Source organism: Lynx canadensis, chromosome F2, assembly GCF_007474595.2.
Source record: "Lynx canadensis isolate LIC74 chromosome F2, mLynCan4.pri.v2, whole genome shotgun sequence".
Taxonomy (NCBI): domain Eukaryota; kingdom Metazoa; phylum Chordata; class Mammalia; order Carnivora; family Felidae; genus Lynx; species Lynx canadensis.
Genome location: NC_044320.2, coordinates 64884248 through 64903461, shown reverse-complemented (window position 1 = coordinate 64903461; position 19214 = coordinate 64884248). Strand labels below are relative to the sequence as shown.

General features: G+C 35.7%; 1 protein-coding gene across 5 annotated transcripts in view; it reads left to right on the top strand.

The window, feature by feature from the left end:
* PREX2 (phosphatidylinositol-3,4,5-trisphosphate dependent Rac exchange factor 2) overlaps positions 1 to 19214 on the top strand; it is a 299461-nt gene that overhangs the window by 136461 nt on the left and 143786 nt on the right. For all 5 annotated transcript variants that reach the window (XR_003966317.1, XR_003966315.1, XR_003966316.1 and 2 more), the window contains exons 12-19: positions 1578 to 1681; positions 2314 to 2363; positions 5390 to 5465; positions 7413 to 7485; positions 11102 to 11244; positions 11345 to 11437; positions 13110 to 13258; positions 17584 to 17669. Coding sequence is in view for 2 of the 5 variants with exons in the window: in XM_030304277.1 (XP_030160137.1) it covers positions 1578 to 1681; positions 2314 to 2363; positions 5390 to 5465; positions 7413 to 7485; positions 11102 to 11244; positions 11345 to 11437; positions 13110 to 13258; positions 17584 to 17669 (774 nt within the window). In the remaining 3 variants the exon portion in view is untranslated. The remainder of the gene's footprint in view (positions 1 to 1577; positions 1682 to 2313; positions 2364 to 5389; positions 5466 to 7412; positions 7486 to 11101; positions 11245 to 11344; positions 11438 to 13109; positions 13259 to 17583; positions 17670 to 19214) is intronic.

The following is a 19214-nucleotide window of genomic DNA, read 5'->3' as shown; positions in this document are numbered from 1 at the left end:
ACTCGAACTCTCAACAACTCATAAACCCATTTTCCATGTTCAAGAAGTCAGAGGAGTGCAGTTGAGTGCAAAACTATTCACTGTTTTTTTTAAGGCAACAGCTAAGAGTTGCAAATTAACCCAAGATGAGTTGTCAAGGTCACAAGAGTTTGCCATACAACAAAGCACTCCATTTTGAATAGAAATTTTAAACCACCACTTCTTTTATTGTGGCAGGAGACATTTGGGCCCAATGTTTCCTTGAATTTTGAAATATCAAGACAATCATTTATTTCAATGAATCTTAGGAGATAAAAATGAGAAGAGGTAGATTGCTGAGAAGAAATAAATAACTGGTCTTGAAACAACCCATAAGATTTCAAAATATGTCTCTCAATATTATTTTTCTTTCACACATGCTTTTTTTCTTTTTGGCTTGATCTGGAAAAAAAGATGCCAAAAGGCTGTGTTGTCTTTCTTTCTTTGGCAGCAGTCCTGTGTCGATCTGATGGCTGCAAGCCATGCACATAGTTTGGATAGGTTGGGGTAAAATAGCTGAAACTTCACGTGTGTATGTATGTGTGTGTGTGTGTGTGTGTGTGTGTGTGTGTGTGAGAGATAAGTCGTTCGGCTTTCTTCTGGATTCACCAAATGTAGTTCATGGAAATTAATTCTGACAACTTTTTCTCCCCCTTCAACATTTTTAACAAAGATAAAGGTCAAAGTCTTCCATCTAATCGTGAAAACAGAGCTTGTTGCAGCAAATTATCTCTTCTGCAAATGTTGCATTCCCTGTAAATAAAACATTTAAATATAAACTCTTTGAGGTTTAATTTGAGGTTTTTTCTTTCCCAAAGAAAGTCTTTGTTAGACTGTGTGTAAAATAATTTCTCCTAAAAAGAAGAAAACTTGAAAGGAAGTTAAATAGGAGTCTTTATGAATATGAAAGTCTTATCTCAAGGATGAAAGTGAAGGATGACCGTTCTCATTTCTGCTGAGAAAAAAAAAGTAAATGACATGTAAGAATAGCATTTCTCAGCTTAAGAAAACTGTTGAAATTTTGGGATAAGTTACATATTGAAATTATATAATCTACTCCAGAGTTCCAAACACAGGATAAATGGTCAAGATTGGTGTATGTGTGGTCTTGGCCTGTTTGCTGTGGGGTAAAACAGATAAATACTAAAATTCACTTCTAGGACTCAGAATTGAATTATAACCCACGAATTAGATTATCCACTCTTTATCCACTCTTTAAAGGGCCCTTTTTGCTTGACTTTGTGGCATTGTGGAGAAATAGAAAATACAACTTTGTATATTTATATAAATAAAATAATACACTATACACGTGCAGCATACTATGCTGGTTGAATGTTGCTAAACTCTATTTCCTAAATCATTATATGGAAACTATAAATGTATCATATAACAAAATCTTACCATGAATCTTACTGAAATAGTATTACTGTGTTAGGAAAACAAAAGTTTTTAGTAAAACTCCAAGTTTCAATGTTTGGGAATTTGTATTTTATAAATTTGTTTGTATTTGCCACTTTTTATATTGTCAGTATTTTAATATATTGTTTCTATGTTCTTAGTTACTGATAAGCATCAATTCAAGCCAGAACAGATGTTATATAGATTTCGCTATGATGATGGAACATTTTATCCAAGAAATGAGATGCAGGATGTGATTTCAAAGGTAACATCCTCTCCCAGAACCTTTTATCAATAGCAGAATTCATGTCATACTTTACCAGGATGAAATGCTTTTGAGAGACTTAAAAGAATTCTTATGCCATAGAAAATGGCATAGGTAAGCAAGCCTCTCAATTCTTCTTGCTGTTTAAAGAGTTTTAGGGTTCACTTTTTTTGTTCTCTTCTGTAGTTCTAAATGGAAGTAATGAAATTGCATTACTCAGAAGATCGTATACATTGAAAACAATGTCACTTGTAGTAACAAGTGGCCATTATACTTGAATAAGTTAAAAAATAATGTAAATATATAAAATTTATGTGACAGTTTTGTTTGCACACTTGACAAAATTTATATTGACATATAATGAATGTGTAGTATGAGGTATTGCTACATAGATTTATTTTCTACTTATGTCTGTAAATTTTACATTTTAAGAAAAATAGTTTTAAAAACCCTTTTTATTGTTTCAGTTATATTATTTTTCTGATGTAGTATAATAGTTGAATAACTTTCAAATTGGTAGAGATTATATAGTGATTCCAGAATGTTTACGGTGGATTTATTTGTCTTACAATTTCATTGGTCTGTCTTTGAGTGATTTTCCTTGTTTTTGACATATCTTTATTTTATAATAGGGAGTGAGATTATATTGCCGTCTCCATAGTCTGTTTACTCCAGTGATAAGGTGAGTCTGATTTCTAACTTTTGGACAACTTACAGGGAAATATTTATGTTACATATTAGGTAAATATCCTTCAGTTGGAACCTGTTGGCTTATTTTGTTTTTCTTCCATAAGTGAAAAGTTTACTTTTAAAGATTATTTTTTAAAAAAAAATTTTTTTTTTCAACGTTTATTTATTTTTGGGACAGAGAGAGACAGAGCATGAACGGGCGAGGGGCAGAGAGAGAGGGAGACACAGAATCGGAAACAGGCTCCAGGCTCTGAGCCATCAACCCAGAGCCCGATGCGGGGCTCGAACTCACGGACCGAGAGATCGTGACCTGGCTGAAGTCGGACGCTTAACCGACTGCGCCACCCAGGCGCCCCTAAAGATTATTTTAAGTAATAACTTATCTTAAAATATTCCTAAATTTTCTGAGGCTCTATTTATGCAGTTTCTTCCATTCTTTTTATTCTGATTTCTAAAATTATTTGCCATTAATTCATACTAAACTACAGGTTTGATAATGAAATAATCCAGAGTTAATATTTAGTAAGTAATAGTTGACTGGGAGAGGATTTGGAAATACTATGATTACTGTATATTGTTTTTTTTTTTCATTAAATTGTATAATCGAAACTTGGATGTGTATTTTCATAATATTTCCTTCTAATACTTTTTTATCCAAAGAAAAGATTTTGTACTTGAAAATTAAAAATTATTTTGGAGTTAATAAGTAAAATTTTATAATTTTGTTCTCAACCATGATTTTCCTTCTGAAGAGATATGCCTGTCTTTTTGTAGTGGAATCATAATTAATTTTCAGTTTATGTCTTTAAAAAGACAGCAGAAAACTGAGTTTTTTATTGTTACTAATAAAAATGTTCAGGAGTATTATTGTATTTTTGTAACATATACACTTAAAGAATGTAGTGTAATGTTACACTAATTTCCAATGGGCAGATATCATTCAGAGTTTATTAACTGAAGCTTAATATTCACATAGAACAAAAAAAATGGATGTATTATTTCCACAATGAATGAAGAGGCTTTTCAGTTCATGGCTATGGAATCCAAATGTTTGATGTGCCATGTTTCTGTTTTTCATTCTGGTTTCCAATTCCAAAGAAACTCAGAGCTTAAAAAACAAACAATAAAATTCAGAAGTTGCTGTTTACGTATAATGGAATGCCCACTAATGTTTTATAGAGAACATGGTGCAGATCCTGGAGGAAGAAACAGAATCTTGCCCATCACTTCTGAAAGTGCCCTGTTCACATTCACAAACAAGTTTTGTGAAGTGAAAAGAAGTGAAAACGAACCCATATTTATGGATTCTCTGCTAGGTTTCTAGCAGACACCCTGCAATTATTTTGGATAACTTAGTACTAAAAGATGGTTACTTCACTCAGTACTAATTGGCTACTTAAATTTGTTTTCCTGCTAAACTAATAAAAAGCAATAGTGGTTACATTTTTCATGTCACCTGTGTACCTAGGTACATTTTGTATGTGAGAAAATGTACTCTGAAAAGATCTCTTAGCCGTAGGGGACTTCTTATCAAGAAGGTTACCTTCCGTACGAGCTGATATGAAGGAATTATTCTTTGGCTAGAAATGACAATTGTTTATGAGTTGTCAAGGGAGAATTTATAGGAAAAAAAAGCCATACAACGGATGGAATGTATGATAGTCATGCTTTTAATATGTGTGAACTCTGCTTACAAAAAGAAAAATTGCTTGGGTGAAGAATTCACAGGTCCACATGTGGTTTATAATAGACTGAGTGCCCTTTTCCTTCTTATTGATGTTTATGGAAACCAAAATGAAATGGGTACTGAGGTATCAGAAACATGGAGATAGATTTTAAAAGAGTTTTTTAGTGTTTATTTATTTTTGAGACAGCGTGTGGGCTTATGTGTGGGGAGGGGCAGACAGCGAGGGGAGGCAGAGGATCTGATGTGGGGCTGCAAGTCACAAACCGTGAGATCGTGACCTGAGCTGAAGTTCCATGCTTAATCAACTGAGCCACCCAAGCGCCCCTAAAAGGATTTTTTAAAAAAAGAATCTGCTGTGATTACTGGCTAACCTAGTGTTTTTATTACTAAAATCTCAGAAATTTCAACCATATTTGAGGGACTTTTTTTTTTTTATGAAAGTGGATAAGATGAGGTAAGCATTAATTGTAAATTGCTGACGGGCTGAAGAACTGTGAACAGAGCTAGTAATTATTTATCACTTCAAGTTGTTTGAGGTTTGGATCTTTTGACATTTTGAAAAGACTGTCATTTTCCCTTTGATCCAGCCCTGCAAAATGAATGAATTATAGATTTCTGCCCTTGGGGCCCCATTCTGATCAGGAACACTTTGTTGGTATCTAACTTAACTTTGAGTGATTTCTCAGATCTGAGAAGTCTACTGAAAGGATAGGCTGATGTACAGTCGGCTGGTTCCCTTGGTTCCCTGGAGATGTCGTGTCACTTGTCCGTGCTCTGATCAGACAAAATGAATGACAGGGTTCTCAGCATGTTTACCTCAGGACAGCCTTGCTATCTGCCACTGCAGCTGAGCCGAACGAATAATCTTCTCGTGCGAATCCAGCCTTCCTGGAGAATTCAGGAATAAAAGGGTTGCTTTATTCTCTACATTTTGAGGACTTGTGTGTGTGTGTGTGTGTGTGTGTGTGTGTAGAGTCTATCTTGTTTTAAGGGAAGAAGTTCTATTTTGTTATTCTTTTATTAATGAGATATTATATTTCTAGCTATGTTATTATCAGATAATAAAACAGTAATAATCTACTTGGTATATAAGAAAATGTCAAAGAAGAAATGTCCTGCTTGGATATCATTGTGGGTCTCTTCTGATATGAGCTAATGGAGGAGTTTTCAAGTGTTATATATACCTTGTAAACCTCTCTTATTTGCACATAATTTGGACAATAGGTTCAGATTGTATAGAATCTTCTGTTGCACACTGATATTCAATGAAATGTTTTCCTGTGCTTACTTGTCCTCTTGCTTAATGGTTTTGGCTTCTGTTTCCTTTGTAGAGATAAAGACTACCATTTAAGAACCTACAAATCTGTAGTCATGGCCAACAAACTGATAGACTGGTTAATTGCACAGGTAAATAGATAAATAGAAGTTGCTGAGTTACTTTCACTGCTGCTTTAAACTTTGAGATGGTTTAGGAACTTTTTTTTAATCCCAGATGGGACGCAGTGAGATACATTGGCCAAGTGTATACAGCTAATATGAAGCAGAGTTAGGAGTTGAATCTAGGTAATCTGACTTCAGAGTCTTCAAACTTGATTTTTATGTTATACGGTTTCTCAAGAGGAAGATGTTCCTATTTTTAAAATATCAACTGAGATCCATCAAGAAAACTAAGTGTAATTTGAGTATCACTGAAGTGTACCTATTCACATACACTGAACTTTCATGCAAGTGTGTATTCTATTTTGAAGTTAAGATTTTAGATTAAACCAATTACCTTTAGATAAAAACTAATTCACTTATCCAGTGGGCTTACTAGAGTCAGAGCCTTTTATAACATTGTGGTCAATACGTGTCATTGGAATTGGTTCTGTACCAGAATTCTAATTCTGTATCAGAATTAGGGTTTCACATAGAAATTATAATCTCATAGAATTCCCATGAACTTGTACTATATGTTGACTCTGTGAGAAAACTGAAGAAAGTTGTTTTGTTTTGAAGCAAAATTTGGTGCTTAATAAATAAAGTTCTGACTCCATGGAAATCAATGAGCAAACAATATTTCTCTTTTTGGCTTTTTTTTCTTTTTTTTTTTTTTTTTTTTCTTTTCAAGTGTGAGCATTAGAAGAATAGAATAAGTTGCTCAAAAGCTGGACCAGGTTGCAATTATTTTTTTTCTTCAGATTTTCTTAAGGGTCTGTTACAATAATGTCTTTAGAAATTCTATGTAGGAGAAATTGGGACAATGGACTGGGACTTCGGTAACCTAGCATCTGATGATGGTTCTGCTGATACATAGTTTTGCAAAGTTGGACAGGTCACTTAAACTCTCTGGATTTTATTTTCACAAGTGTTTATTACTACTTACTGGAATTATTATCTAACAGAGAAACAGGCACAGGGATATTAGAATAATTTGTTAGGACTAACAACAGATACTTTAAAACAAATGAGTGGACAAAACATACAAAACATGCATTGTACGTGAATGATTAGAAGCGTGAAAGCAAGGATGAAAATAAGCACAGAGTTCAGGCAACAGTAAGGGGCCAACCTGACTAGGAAGAAATAAGATGAGACAGCACTTTATAACCACAAAACTTACAACTGTAAGGTTTATACACACACACACACACACACACACACACACACACACGTATTCGTATATATGAATATATTCTTAATATGAATTAATTCTTAATATGAATAAACCAGAAGTTTTCTAGATAAAAACATATGAGAAGGTTGTATTGGGCTTTCTTTATTGCTTCAGTTGTATGATCTGATTATTTTCTCTGCAGGATAGTGACAGAGAAGCTTGCACGTAGGCTCAGCCAGACAACCTACTTTCAGTGTCTTACAAGTCATCTGACAGTAGTTGATTTCTTTAGGTGTCCTTAAAGAACAAGGCCAGGAAAGTGACAGCACAGATCATGCACAATGATTTCATTAATTTTATTTAGTGTGTTTTCAGTATTTGGTTATTTTCTGGCTGCACAGTTGGTGTACAAGATTGAAAAAATAAGAGAAAGGGATCATTTGTAGTAGCAATAAATTTAAGTTAACTTATATATTTTCATATTTAAACACTGTGGTTTTTCTCAGGAAATATTAAATCTTTGCTTTTCACTTAATGTCAAAAAAAGGTATTTTCATAATCAAGTGGATAAATATATCTATCTGTAAATCTATATAGATATATAGCAATTAGGTACATTCTGGGCTTACAAAAGTAATGTATGGTGTAATAAATGAATGGCTTTGTCAGTGTCATGCTGGGAATGTCAAATGAGTTAAAGACAGAACAAAGCCTTTAGTTGCCTATTAAGTTGTGGTATATTTTTATGTGGTTAACAGGGGGATTGCCGTACCAGAGAAGAGGCAATGATATTTGGCGTCGGACTCTGTGACAATGGATTTATGCACCATGGTAAGGGATTTTTATCCTAGGAGCTTACAGATGTATTTCACTGTTTTGTTTTTGTTAGGACCCCGGGAGTATCTCAGTATTAAGGCATTTCAAGATGAACCAGCAAAACTGTGCGAGTCTTGCCACTTGTCCATGCTGGATCACCACATCTGCATTCAATTTCACCACTGGTGCCATTGTTACATCTAGTTACTATTATCTACCAGTTGCCATGACTTCCCTTCTGTTTTTCTAGACTGATTCCAGAAAAGCAAAAGCTTCAACTAGAAGTTTTGTTTTTTTTAAAAATAGCTTTTTTTAAAAAATTGAAATAATTTTAGATCAGACTTGTAGTTCTTTTGAATGCCGGTATATTTTTAAATAATTAAATACGGGACACCTGGGTGGCTCAGTTGGTTAAGCATCGGGCTTTGACTCAGGTCATGATCTCACAGTTTGTGAGTTCCAGCCCTGTGTCAGGCTCTGTGCTGACAGCTCAAAGCCTAGAGCCTGCTTCGGATTCTGTGTCTCCCTCTCCGCCTCTCCCCGGCTCATACTCTGTGTCTCTGTCTCTCTGTCTCTCTCTCCCCAAAATAAACATTAAAAAAATTTTTTTAACGTATATTTATTTTTGAAACAGAGAGAGACAGAGCATGAACGGGGGGAGGGTCAGAGAGAGAGAGGGAGGCACAGAATCTGAAACAGGGTCCAGGCTCTGAGCTGATGGCACAGAGCCCAACGCGGGGCTTGAACTCACGAACCGCGAGATCATGACCTGAGCTGAAGTCGGACGCTTAACTGACTGAGCCACCCAGGCGCCCCCTAAAAAAAATTTTTAATGATTAAATGAGAACCTATATGGTGGGTAATTATTGTTCTTTTTAGAAAAAAATCTTTTATTTATTTGTTTTAAATGTTTATTTATTTGAGAGAGAGAGAACAAGTGTGTGAGTGGGGAGAGGGGAGAGGAGAGAGAGAAACCCAAGGAGGCTCCTCACTGTCAGTGCACAGCCCGACGTGGGGCTTGACCCCACCAACTATGAGGTCATGACCTGAGCTGAAATCAAGAGTTGGACACTTAAACAGCTGAGCCACCCAGGCACCCCGAAAAAATGCTTTTAAAATGATCTCAGAGGCTAAAATTCTAAATCTCTGGAAAAAATCTGTTTCATTTTGTGTAGTAATTAAAGATTTTCTTTCTTGTTTGATGACTTCATTCCCCCTAAATTTATAAAAATAATGAGACTTAGTTTTCCCTCTCTGTTCATACCGTCTTACAGATTCCACAAACCCAAACAATCTTTTTCACTGCTTTTGTATGTTTATAAACAGATACTGGATAACACTTCTGCCTGTTTGTCAGTTACTTTCAGAAGGTTATCACCTTTTTTACTAAGAAGGAAGGATAGCAAAAGTTTCAGTGATGTTGAGAGCATCTTTGGTTAGCATACATTCATTTGGGAATTGCATTATATCCCACTATCTCTAGAACACTGTATGAGTTGTGAAAGAGAAATACCAGTCCATGAAGAACAAACTATTGAATGAGGAAAATGACATTATTATAAGGAATTAAAACTATAATGTCAAGCTGAAAACCTTCAAATATTCTAATTGTTTTTCTCTTTAAAGCATTGAGGAGCAGTAATTTTATCTACATATTTTAAAATATTGAATTTAAAAAATACTGAGTTAAAAATAAAAGTTTTCTCTACAAAAGTCTATGTTGGTAAAGCACAACCAATTTGACTGCTGCCTGGCCTTGCTGGTGTCTTCCTCACTCCTGTTAGACAGACTGTTTGATGGAGGAAAACAGCAGGAGCAAAATACCATGTACATTTTGGGAAAGTGCTTAGATCACATAGTCAAGACCTAACTTGATCTCAAGTGTATTCTCATTTGTATTGTCAACTGTGACTTGTGTCACTTTTTAATTTGCGGTTGATAGCTTCATTTGGCAGCCAATCTTCCATTCAAAGATCAATACATACATCATCCAGTCAACAGTTATTATGTGGAACTCTGTAAAAATAATGAAATAAAATAGCTATCATTTTTTAAAATGTATATTTATTTTGAGACAGAACAGGGGAGGGGCAGAGAAAGAGGAGGAGACAGGAACTGAACCACCCAGGTGCCCCAAAATAGCAGTCATTTTGTATTGCTTTCTATATGGCAATGTAATCACACTTATTACTTCATTTTAGTTCTGTACATTATGAAGAAGGTTTTATTGCCCTCATTTTACTGATGAGGAAACTATGGTTCAAAAGTTTAAGTAACTTCTCAGGGGCTCCTGGGTGGCTCAGTAAGTTCAGCAGCAACTCTTGATTTCGACTCAGGTTATGCTCTCACAGTTTGTGAGATCGAGCCTTGCATCGGGCTCTGTACTGACAGCATGGAGCCTGTTTGGAATTGTCTCTCTTTCTCTCTTTGCCTCTCCCCTACGTTGTCTCTCAAAATAAACAAACATTTAAAAAAAACAAAGAGTGGAAGCAATTCTCCCAGTGTTACACCCAGAATCAATCCCAGACCTGGAGGTCTGTTTCATCATAAAGACAAACTTTCTGCAGTGCCATGGGACCATTACCTTCTCTTTAGCTTCCTGGTTCAATGAATCCCACTGTTCCAACAAGTGCGCTTCAAAGTATTAAGGATAGATAAATAGAAATAGAGAAGATTCCTCTTTTAAAACATTTTGCCAGCTGTCAGGATCTCACTGAATATAAATTCTATCAATATTTAGCCTTTTTAAAAAAATTTTTTTAATATTTATTTATTTTTGAGAGAGAGAGAGAGAGAGAGGCAGAGAGACAGAGACAGAGCACGAGTGGGGTTAAGGGCAGAGAGAGAGAGGGAGGAAGACAGAATCCGAAGCAGGCTCCAGGCTGAGAGCTGCCAGCACAGAGGCCGACATGGGGCTCAAACTCCAGAGCCAAGAGATCATGACTTGAGCCAAAGTGGGATGCCCAACCGACAGAGCTGGGTGCCCCTAGCCTTATTTTTAAAAAGGTTAACAAAACATAAACCCTATATCCTCAGGGCATGCCAGGAATCTTAGGGACTTTGGGTGGAAATATGAACATTCAGATAAAAGGGAAAAAACTGACCTTTATTGAAATAAGAATATTTGAGAAAAATGTTTTTAAACAGAAAAGAACTAAGAATTAGTGGAAACTAAAATCACATTTCACCCAGAAGATACAATTCTGGTTTGAAGTGTTGGAACAAAAGTGACCACAGTGGGAATTGCTCACACACATAAGAGTAACATTTACCCATTTGAATTTTCCCATAATTGTTCAGGATATTAAAAACATATTCCAAATGTTCACTACAAATTCAAAACACTGTAGATTTCTATGTTTTGGATTGCGTACATATTTTGATTCAATATAATCTTGTATTTAAATTTGGATTTTAATCTGGAAAGTGACAGACGGGTAAGTACAAAAAATTCAACATTGAAAAAATACTCAAAAATTCAAAATCCTTAGCTAATAGTAACTTAAAGGAAACATCAGCTTGAAGGTGTAGAAATAGAACAGTATCACAGGGATCTTTGTGAATGTAACTTGTTCACTGAATGTCTATGAGTGTGGAAAATAATTTTGGTATTTGGATCTGTTTTTTGTAGTCCTTGAGAAAAGTGAATTCAAAGATGAACCCCTACTTTTTCGTTTTTTTGCGGATGAGGAAATGGAAGGATCAAATATGAAGCACCGACTTATGAAACATGATTTAAAAGTAGTGGAAAATGTTATAGCCAAATCATTATTGGTAAGTTAACATGCTATATAAGTTTTCTTTTTTTATTCTGTTTAATTTGTACCTGTTTTTGTAGTTGCTTTATGAATAATGTTAATATTTTGCATTTCAGATTAAATCCAATGAAGGCAGCTATGGTTTTGGGTTAGAAGACAAAAATAAAGTTCCAATAATAAAGTTGGTAGAAAAGGGGTCTAATGCTGAGGTAATGTAAATTAGCATTTTTATTTAAAAAATATAGAAGTTCCAAACAAGTTGAAATCAGCTTTTAAGTATCTTTGTTGAAAATAGTGTTACTGAATGATCTTATTCTGAAGTTCTACGAGATGCTCTTGGGATTTGTGACAGTCCATGCACTCAAAGAAACCTGGATGGAGATTTTGTAAGGATCTATAGCTATGAACTTCATGACATCCTAGGAGGCCGCTGGGCTCATTCCATGACCCTGGGACTTCCCTGTGCATCTTTCTAGCTTGGAATGCTGTGGAGACTGCACCCAGTGGGGCTGTATTATGTATGTCAGATAACTCTTCCACTAGATCAAGGGCTAGGTCTTTTCTTTACCTGTCACTTTTGACTCATAAATATGACTTTCATCAGTAAAGCACATGCTTCGACTTCTTTTCTCATTAGGTTAATGCTGATTGATGTTCTCTCACCTCACCAGCCTTTTAAACAAAGGAATCTCCTGATCATTTATTCATTCATTCAGAATGATTTATTTAGTACCTATTATATGCTAGGCAGTGTTCTAGTCTCTGGGAATACAGCAGTGAACAAAAGATAAAATTTCCTGTCCTCATGGAACCTACTGGGAGTGTTCTATCCTAAATATATCTGATTTAAAATATTCTCACCTTGCTGCCTGGCTTGTACAATGCCTTAATCTTCAAGAAAATGTCTAAATATAAAATCTTAAATAAAGCCTGTGAGAATGAATGAAACATGGCTTTAAACTTTGAATCTATTTAAAGTTGGTAGTAAACTGCCATCCATCCTCCTATCTGCTAATGTCCAAGGTTTCTGTCTTTTACCAAAACACAGACTCATGCAAGACAATGTTTTATGTACACCACATTAATTTCAAACAAAATAACTCTGGTCAACTCATACTTGGTGGGCTTGGCCAACAAATGACTATTTTTAGTAATTTTCTATGAGAAGGAAATGTTTTTCCCAGACATTTTCTGAGGGTGTTCTTAGGGCACAGCTTCATCTGTCTATGCCATTAATTAAATATCCTCTGCCAGGTTTTCATCATTTAGCTGATAATCAAAGCAGCATGTAGTTTATAAGCAGTAGAACTGGTTAAGAATGGTGGCCTGGTTGGAGAGATAATGTCTTCCTTGTCATCTTTTCAGCCTCGGGCAATCTGTGCTTTTTGGAGCTCTTTTTGTTGAGTTCAAGGCCATTCCTCTCCTGCCCTGAAGATACTTCTGCTATATCATGCTGGTGATGCATATTTGGTTGTCATTGACGGCCACATAGAGGTTGAACCTCTCTGAGTTAATTGGATATAAAAAGAAAACACAGTAAAAAAAATTAACCTAGTGTTTGTAGTTTAAAGGATGAAATAAGAAAAAGAACTATAAGATACAATAGAAAGAGGGTCACAGGAGGAGTACAAAGTTAAAACATAGAAGAAAGGGGGTGGCTTTCAGTACAAATGGGTGATCAAATTTAAAACTATGTCAAAGAGAATGATAAGTGTGTTATCTCCCCCACAGTTCTGTTGTGTGAAGTTGTATAAAAACATTGCAGGTGTGTTAAAATGTCAAAAATCTGTATGTTCTGGGTCTTTTCAGTTTCTAATTCTGTGAAAAAAATAGATTCCTTATTAAAATATAATTTTTTTTTTTTTGCTATTTCTCTCTTAGATGGCTGGCATGGAAGTTGGGAAAAAGATTTTTGCTATTAATGGTGACCTAGTTTTTATGAGACCTTTCAATGAAGTGGACTGCTTCCTGAAATCATGCTTAAACAGCAGAAAGCCACTAAGAGTTCTTGTGAGCACAAAGCCAAGGGAGTAAGTTGTATGATTCATGTGGGATTTTTAAAAAAATTATACAAAAATGAATAAAATAGAAAATTTAAGTACACATCAAGAATTAAGTATCTTGTTGCTTAAAACATTTAAACCTTACCAGCATCACTAATACTGGTATTTAAATGTTGGGAAAAACTGCTTTGCTTATAATACTAATGCTTGCTACTTAAATCAGGTAGTTTCAGTGGAAATAATGTTTTATTTTTGTGGCCCAAATTTTCCTGGTCTGGGTTGGGCTGACTTTGATTATAAGTGAAGAAAATTAGTAGAACAATTGATAATAAAGAACTGCATTCCCCATGTTCAGCTCTAAGAATTTCAGGTCTATGAGTTGGTTGATACCATTTATCATTAAATGTTTATAAGAAATGGTGAAGTTGGTGAAATACACTTGTGTGTGTGCACTTGTACTTAGTAATATGTCCATTCTTTAAAAAAAAAAGGTCTATCCATCTACCTATGATTAGAAAAATATCATGTTGATTATAGCAAATTTAGAGGATAGAGTTTTCTAAATAAAGACATGTTTCTTATAATCATATCACCCATAAATAACCATTGTTATTTTTTGAAATTCAGACAGTTGATTTTTCTAAGTACTGATGCAGATTTACACAATCCTATGTTTATAAAATGGGATTGTGCTTTATAATCTGTTTTAAATTTTTTTTAAACTTTTATTTATTATTATTGAGAGACATAGAGACACAGAGTGTGAGCAGGGGAGGGGGAGAGAGAGGGGGTGAACAGAAACTGAAGTAGGCTCCAGGCTCTGAGCTGTCAGCACAGAGCCTGATGCGGGGCTCGAGCTCAAAACTGCGAGATCATGACCTGAGCCGAAGTCAGTCGCCTAACCAACTGAGCTACCCAGGCGCCCCTATAATCTGTTTTTAAAATTAATAGGGTATTATGTATATTCTTGGAAGATGTTGGCTTTTCTTCTACAAATCACTTCTGGTCTAGTGTTCCTGTGTCACATTTCCATGATTTGTTTAACCAAGTAATTAATCAATATAATGCATATCAAGGTCTAAGTATCATGTCTATTTAAAGTACTATGATTATATCAAAATTACTGTTTAAAATGTAATTATATCATTCGTTAATAGTGATAAACAACTTCATTAATTTTCAGGTAAATGAAGATTACCACTTTAAAAACAAAAGGTTTATTTTAACTGCTTAAGAAAATATTCTTAGTATGTATAGTATAGTATTCTTCCCTGCCTAAATATATATATATTCAGCAATAGCTGGCAGCACTCTTTATCTTAGGAGTTGAAATGTGATGCAATGAGCTAGATTCTGTAGCATTAAGTCAGCCAGGTTGCTGCTAAAACTTACCAAGGAAAGAGTGAGATGACTCATTAAAATTACTAATTTAGGAAGACTTTGGGCTGGAGGGCAGAGAATAACCATAACAATGTCTTCTCTCTAAACCTAATTTTGATCTATTACTCCCCCTTTATCCAACCCTGTCTGGGATAAGGCTCACCTAGTCGCTTACCTCTGGACACTTTGAGGACGCTTAAAAGGAAAAGGGCAGACTAGAAGGGTATAACGGAGTAATAGTCCAAAACAGTCATTAGAAAACATAAAGGTCCTCCCCATGGCCCTACTGCCCCCTGACTTAACCCTGCAACTACTGATGCACTGGTCCTAGACATTTCAGCAGTCAGATCACTTCAGAAGCCCTCAACTTTCAGACTAAGTAGATAGGGGCAAATCGTCACTCCCAGTACTAGCCACTAGATGAGCAGCATTGGAACCTGTGTCCTCTGACTTTTTCCTTCAGTGTTTGTCATACAGTATCTGGAACCCAGTATTTCTGGTCCAGGTTCAAGCTTCTCTTCCACAACTTGCTTGCTTATTGTGTTGCTTCAACACCCCCATCCATCTATTAAAAAAATGGAGATGAGAAGAGTACCTATGTCATGAAGATGCTAAGAACATTAAATAAATTTAGGTTAATAAAGAACTTAGTTATCTGTTCAGCACATAGTGTGTACTCCAGTGATGTTATCTGTGATGCTTACCTATTCTCTCATTTCATTTTTTTTCACTGCTTATTTATTACATCAGGAGCCTATCTTATATTTTGTTTCAAAACTATTTTAAGGATATTCATCTTTTATCTTTTACTTTTAATTTGCTTGAAATTGATAGCTTTTCCTTTATGTCTTTATGCTAATATAAGATTCCTATAAATCATTCTGTCATATTTTCTTACAATAGCTACTTATACTTGATGTAGTCTCCAGTCTGGGGGTAGAAAAGGCAAAAATATGAGAGGTAAATACAAATGAAGTCTTGCTTTGAATCTAGCTGTATTTTACACTTGATAGCATCAAAGAGTTTTTCAAAAAGCTTTGTAGCAGATTATTTAGTGCACTTACTTCCTCCAAGAAACAGAATGTTCCTTTTGTATGAATTTAATTCTTCCTTTAATAGACAATATAGTGGTCACAGCAGGGAAGCGTATTTTCCAAAGATCATTTTATGAAGAGGGTCCCAGAATAAGACCAAAATGCATTTCATAGTGTTTTGTACAAAAGTTTTAAAGAAATATATAATGATATTGAAGATTAGAGTCAACCTTCCCTAGCAATATTAGAAGGATAGAAGACCTTGCTCAGAAAGAACTGAGAGACTGTTATGAATTCCTCACAATCCAAAAGCAATAATAACTTACCATGGCCTGAAAGCTCTAGGTCATTTCAGCAAAAGTGAAATCTCATTCATAATATATAAAAGCATGGGCTACTTCTATGTTTTTGTTTCACACTTAGAAAATGTATTTATTCCTTTTTCTTTTCCTTAGTTATCTTCCATTTTCATGTGTCTTTTTTTTTTCTTGAAAGATACTAGTAACAAAGTGCTATTCAAGGGAAGTGCATAGAGCCTTTTACACCAAAAAGTATATAATTAAGGATAAAGGACAAATCAGTTCTTTGACCTATACTCCAGCAATGCACAGATCACTTCTTAGTATATAATCTAATTCATAATAATACTTTCAAGTTTTCCTAGAATAGACAGTTCACATTTCTATCACCGATGCTGGTGTGCCTGCCTAGGTTATATTTCAGATAGCAGTACCAGGCTCTGCCATGAGGCGTAAATGCTGTACGTTTGTGGCTTTCTCTAGTGTTCTAGACACAGTGTTGCCCAAACTGCTCCAGTGGCTATTTTATAAGCTCTAAGTAAGTTCCACTGTATGTAACTTCAGACTATGTCTAACGTGCCCTTGAAGGGCTGCCGACATTTATTGCATGATTAATTCATCATCTTTTGGAAAACAATTTTATTTCTTGGGCATAAGGGCTATCCATCAAAATTTATTGCATTGTATTCATTTGTCTTTGCTCTGGACTGCAATTTACGATACTCATTTTTATTGTTATGATGTTCTGCCTTATCTCATGTTCTCTGCTTTTCATTGTTGCTCTCTGATCTCTGGCTTCCTTCTGTGGAGTAGCTCACTTCTTAGTACCAAACTGGATATCCCTCACTGGTTGTCCTAACAGTTTACTCCTCTTCTTTCCTTCATCTTCTTTTCCGTGGGGATTCGTTGAAAATATTTCTTTTGTTATTCAGGTTCTCCTTTTGATGTACTTTTCTTTCAAAATTTCACTGAGTAAATGCTAAAGTTAATCACATTCTTAAATTATTTTGGTGTAATGTTTGACACATCTTTTTAACTAGCTTTTTGTTGTTGTTCTTTGATGAAGTTCCCAACGGGTAGAAATGTATTAATTCTGTGTTTCTTTTATTACTTTTAACAAAGAAGTGTCACAGTGCACTGTCTTCTTTATAACAGTAAACTAAGGAGAGAAGCTTCCATTTTATTGAAGTGACTACTAGTTCATAGCATGGTGCAGGGCAGTTAACAAAGATTTCTCTTTTAATCTCCACTGACACCCTGCAAAGTAAGTTTTACCATCATCTTTTTGTGGAAACTCAGGCTCGGAGAAGTGAAGGCGTTCATGCAAGTTATTCAACTATCTAGTGACTTAAATGAGGATTCAGAGCTAGTTTTGTCTGACCCCAGAGCCTGTTCCTTATTCACCACCATGCAAATGACTGTGCTCAGTTGAGGAAGTCTTTCGTGCTTGGCTGCTGTGTGCCTTTGTGAGAGCATGCACCCTTTTTGTCTCCTGGTTTCTAGCCCAGTCAGTGTCTTTTACACAGTAGACCTTCAATACATATTTATTGAAAGAATGAATAAAGGAATGGACACTATTGTTTTAACCAATTGTGTGGCATGTGAAAGTCTTCTCACCTTGTTTTCTGATTGATTTTAGGACAGTGAAGATCCCAGATTCAGCTGAGGGACTTGGATTCCAGATCCGAGGATATGGCCCATCGGTTGTACATGCAGTAGGAAGAGGTGAGAAATCCATCCTGTAAAAACAGCTTTTTAGAATGTATGGATATTGCTTGCTAAACAAAAATATATTCAAAACGTGCATGCTCATGTTGTTATGAAGTTTCTCAATCATATTTTTACTTGATTAGCTCAATGGTAATATGTTCCTAAAACAATATTAAAAAAAAAACTCTTAAAAATCGGGGCACCAATTGAGTATCCAACTCTTGGTTTTGGCTTTGATCATGATCTCATAATCTGTGGGTTCAAGCCCTGTGTCGGGCTCCACACTGGCAGTGTGTCTGTGTGGGATTCTTTCTCTCCCTCTCTCTCTGCCTCACCCCCCCCCCCCCCGGTCAAAATAAATAAATAAATAAACTTTAAAAAAGAAAAAAAAGAAATGTGGAATCTTAGGACCCACGCAGGACATACTGAGTCAGAATCTACATTTTAACAATACCCTCAGATGATTTGTATGCACACCCAAGATTGATAAGCTCAGCCCTAGAATAATGCTCTAATAACTTCTATTTTGTCATGACCTAACTTCCTGATGTGCTAGTCTGTGTTTTCAGCTGTGCTTCTTCACTTCCTATTTTAGTTTTAGCCCATTGCTGTAGACATCTCTCCTCATCTTCCACCCATGTCTCCACAGTCTGTCTTATAGTGTTATCATGGACTTGACTGGAACGTATGGTAGACATTGATAACCTTCATATTAATTGAGCTTTTCTGTGGCATTTGTTTAAACTGACTACTCCTGTTTGCTGAAAATGTTCATCTCCTGATTTCTAAGTTGGCACTTGTCAGATTTTTCTCCTCTGCCAGCTCCCTTCATCTGTCAACCGCTTAACTGTTGGCTCCCTCTTTTCTTCTCTACCTTCTCGTTCTCTGTAAGAAATCTTATTGATCCTGTTCCTGGAGATTTTTAAATCTCTATCTCCAGCTTAGATCTCTTTCCTGAGTTCCATAGTCTAGATTTCTTTCTTTCTTTATTTCTTTACTTACTTACTTTTTAATGTTTATTTATTTTTGAGAGAGAGAGAGAGACACAGAGCGCGAGTAGGGGAGGAGCAGAAAAAGGGGAAGACAGAATCAGACAGCAGGCTCCGGACTCTGAGCCATCAGCACAGAGTCTGACACCCGGCTCGAACTCAGGGGTGGTGAGATCATGACCTGAGCCAAAGCCAGATGCTTAAACAACTGAGCTACACAGGCACCCCTAGATTTAATTATTGATTAAAACTCTCGCCTAAATGCCCCTTTGGCACCTTACAACTCAGTATTATTTCCAAGTGAACTTTCCATCTATTCTCTGAACTTGCTTTGCCTTCTGTATCATTTATTGAAATGACTCTATTTACTCAGCACTGAGTCCAAAAGCAGAGGAGTGATCCTAGGGACTGTAGCCTCTTCATGAACTCCATCATGAGACATCAAATACGTGATCTCATTCTCCCCTTTTGTAACAAATGCTACTTTAGTTCTAGCCTGGAACATTGCAGTAGATGCTTGTTGTGATTTTGATTTTTGACTTAAGTTCCAATGATTCGTCCTTGGTTCTGG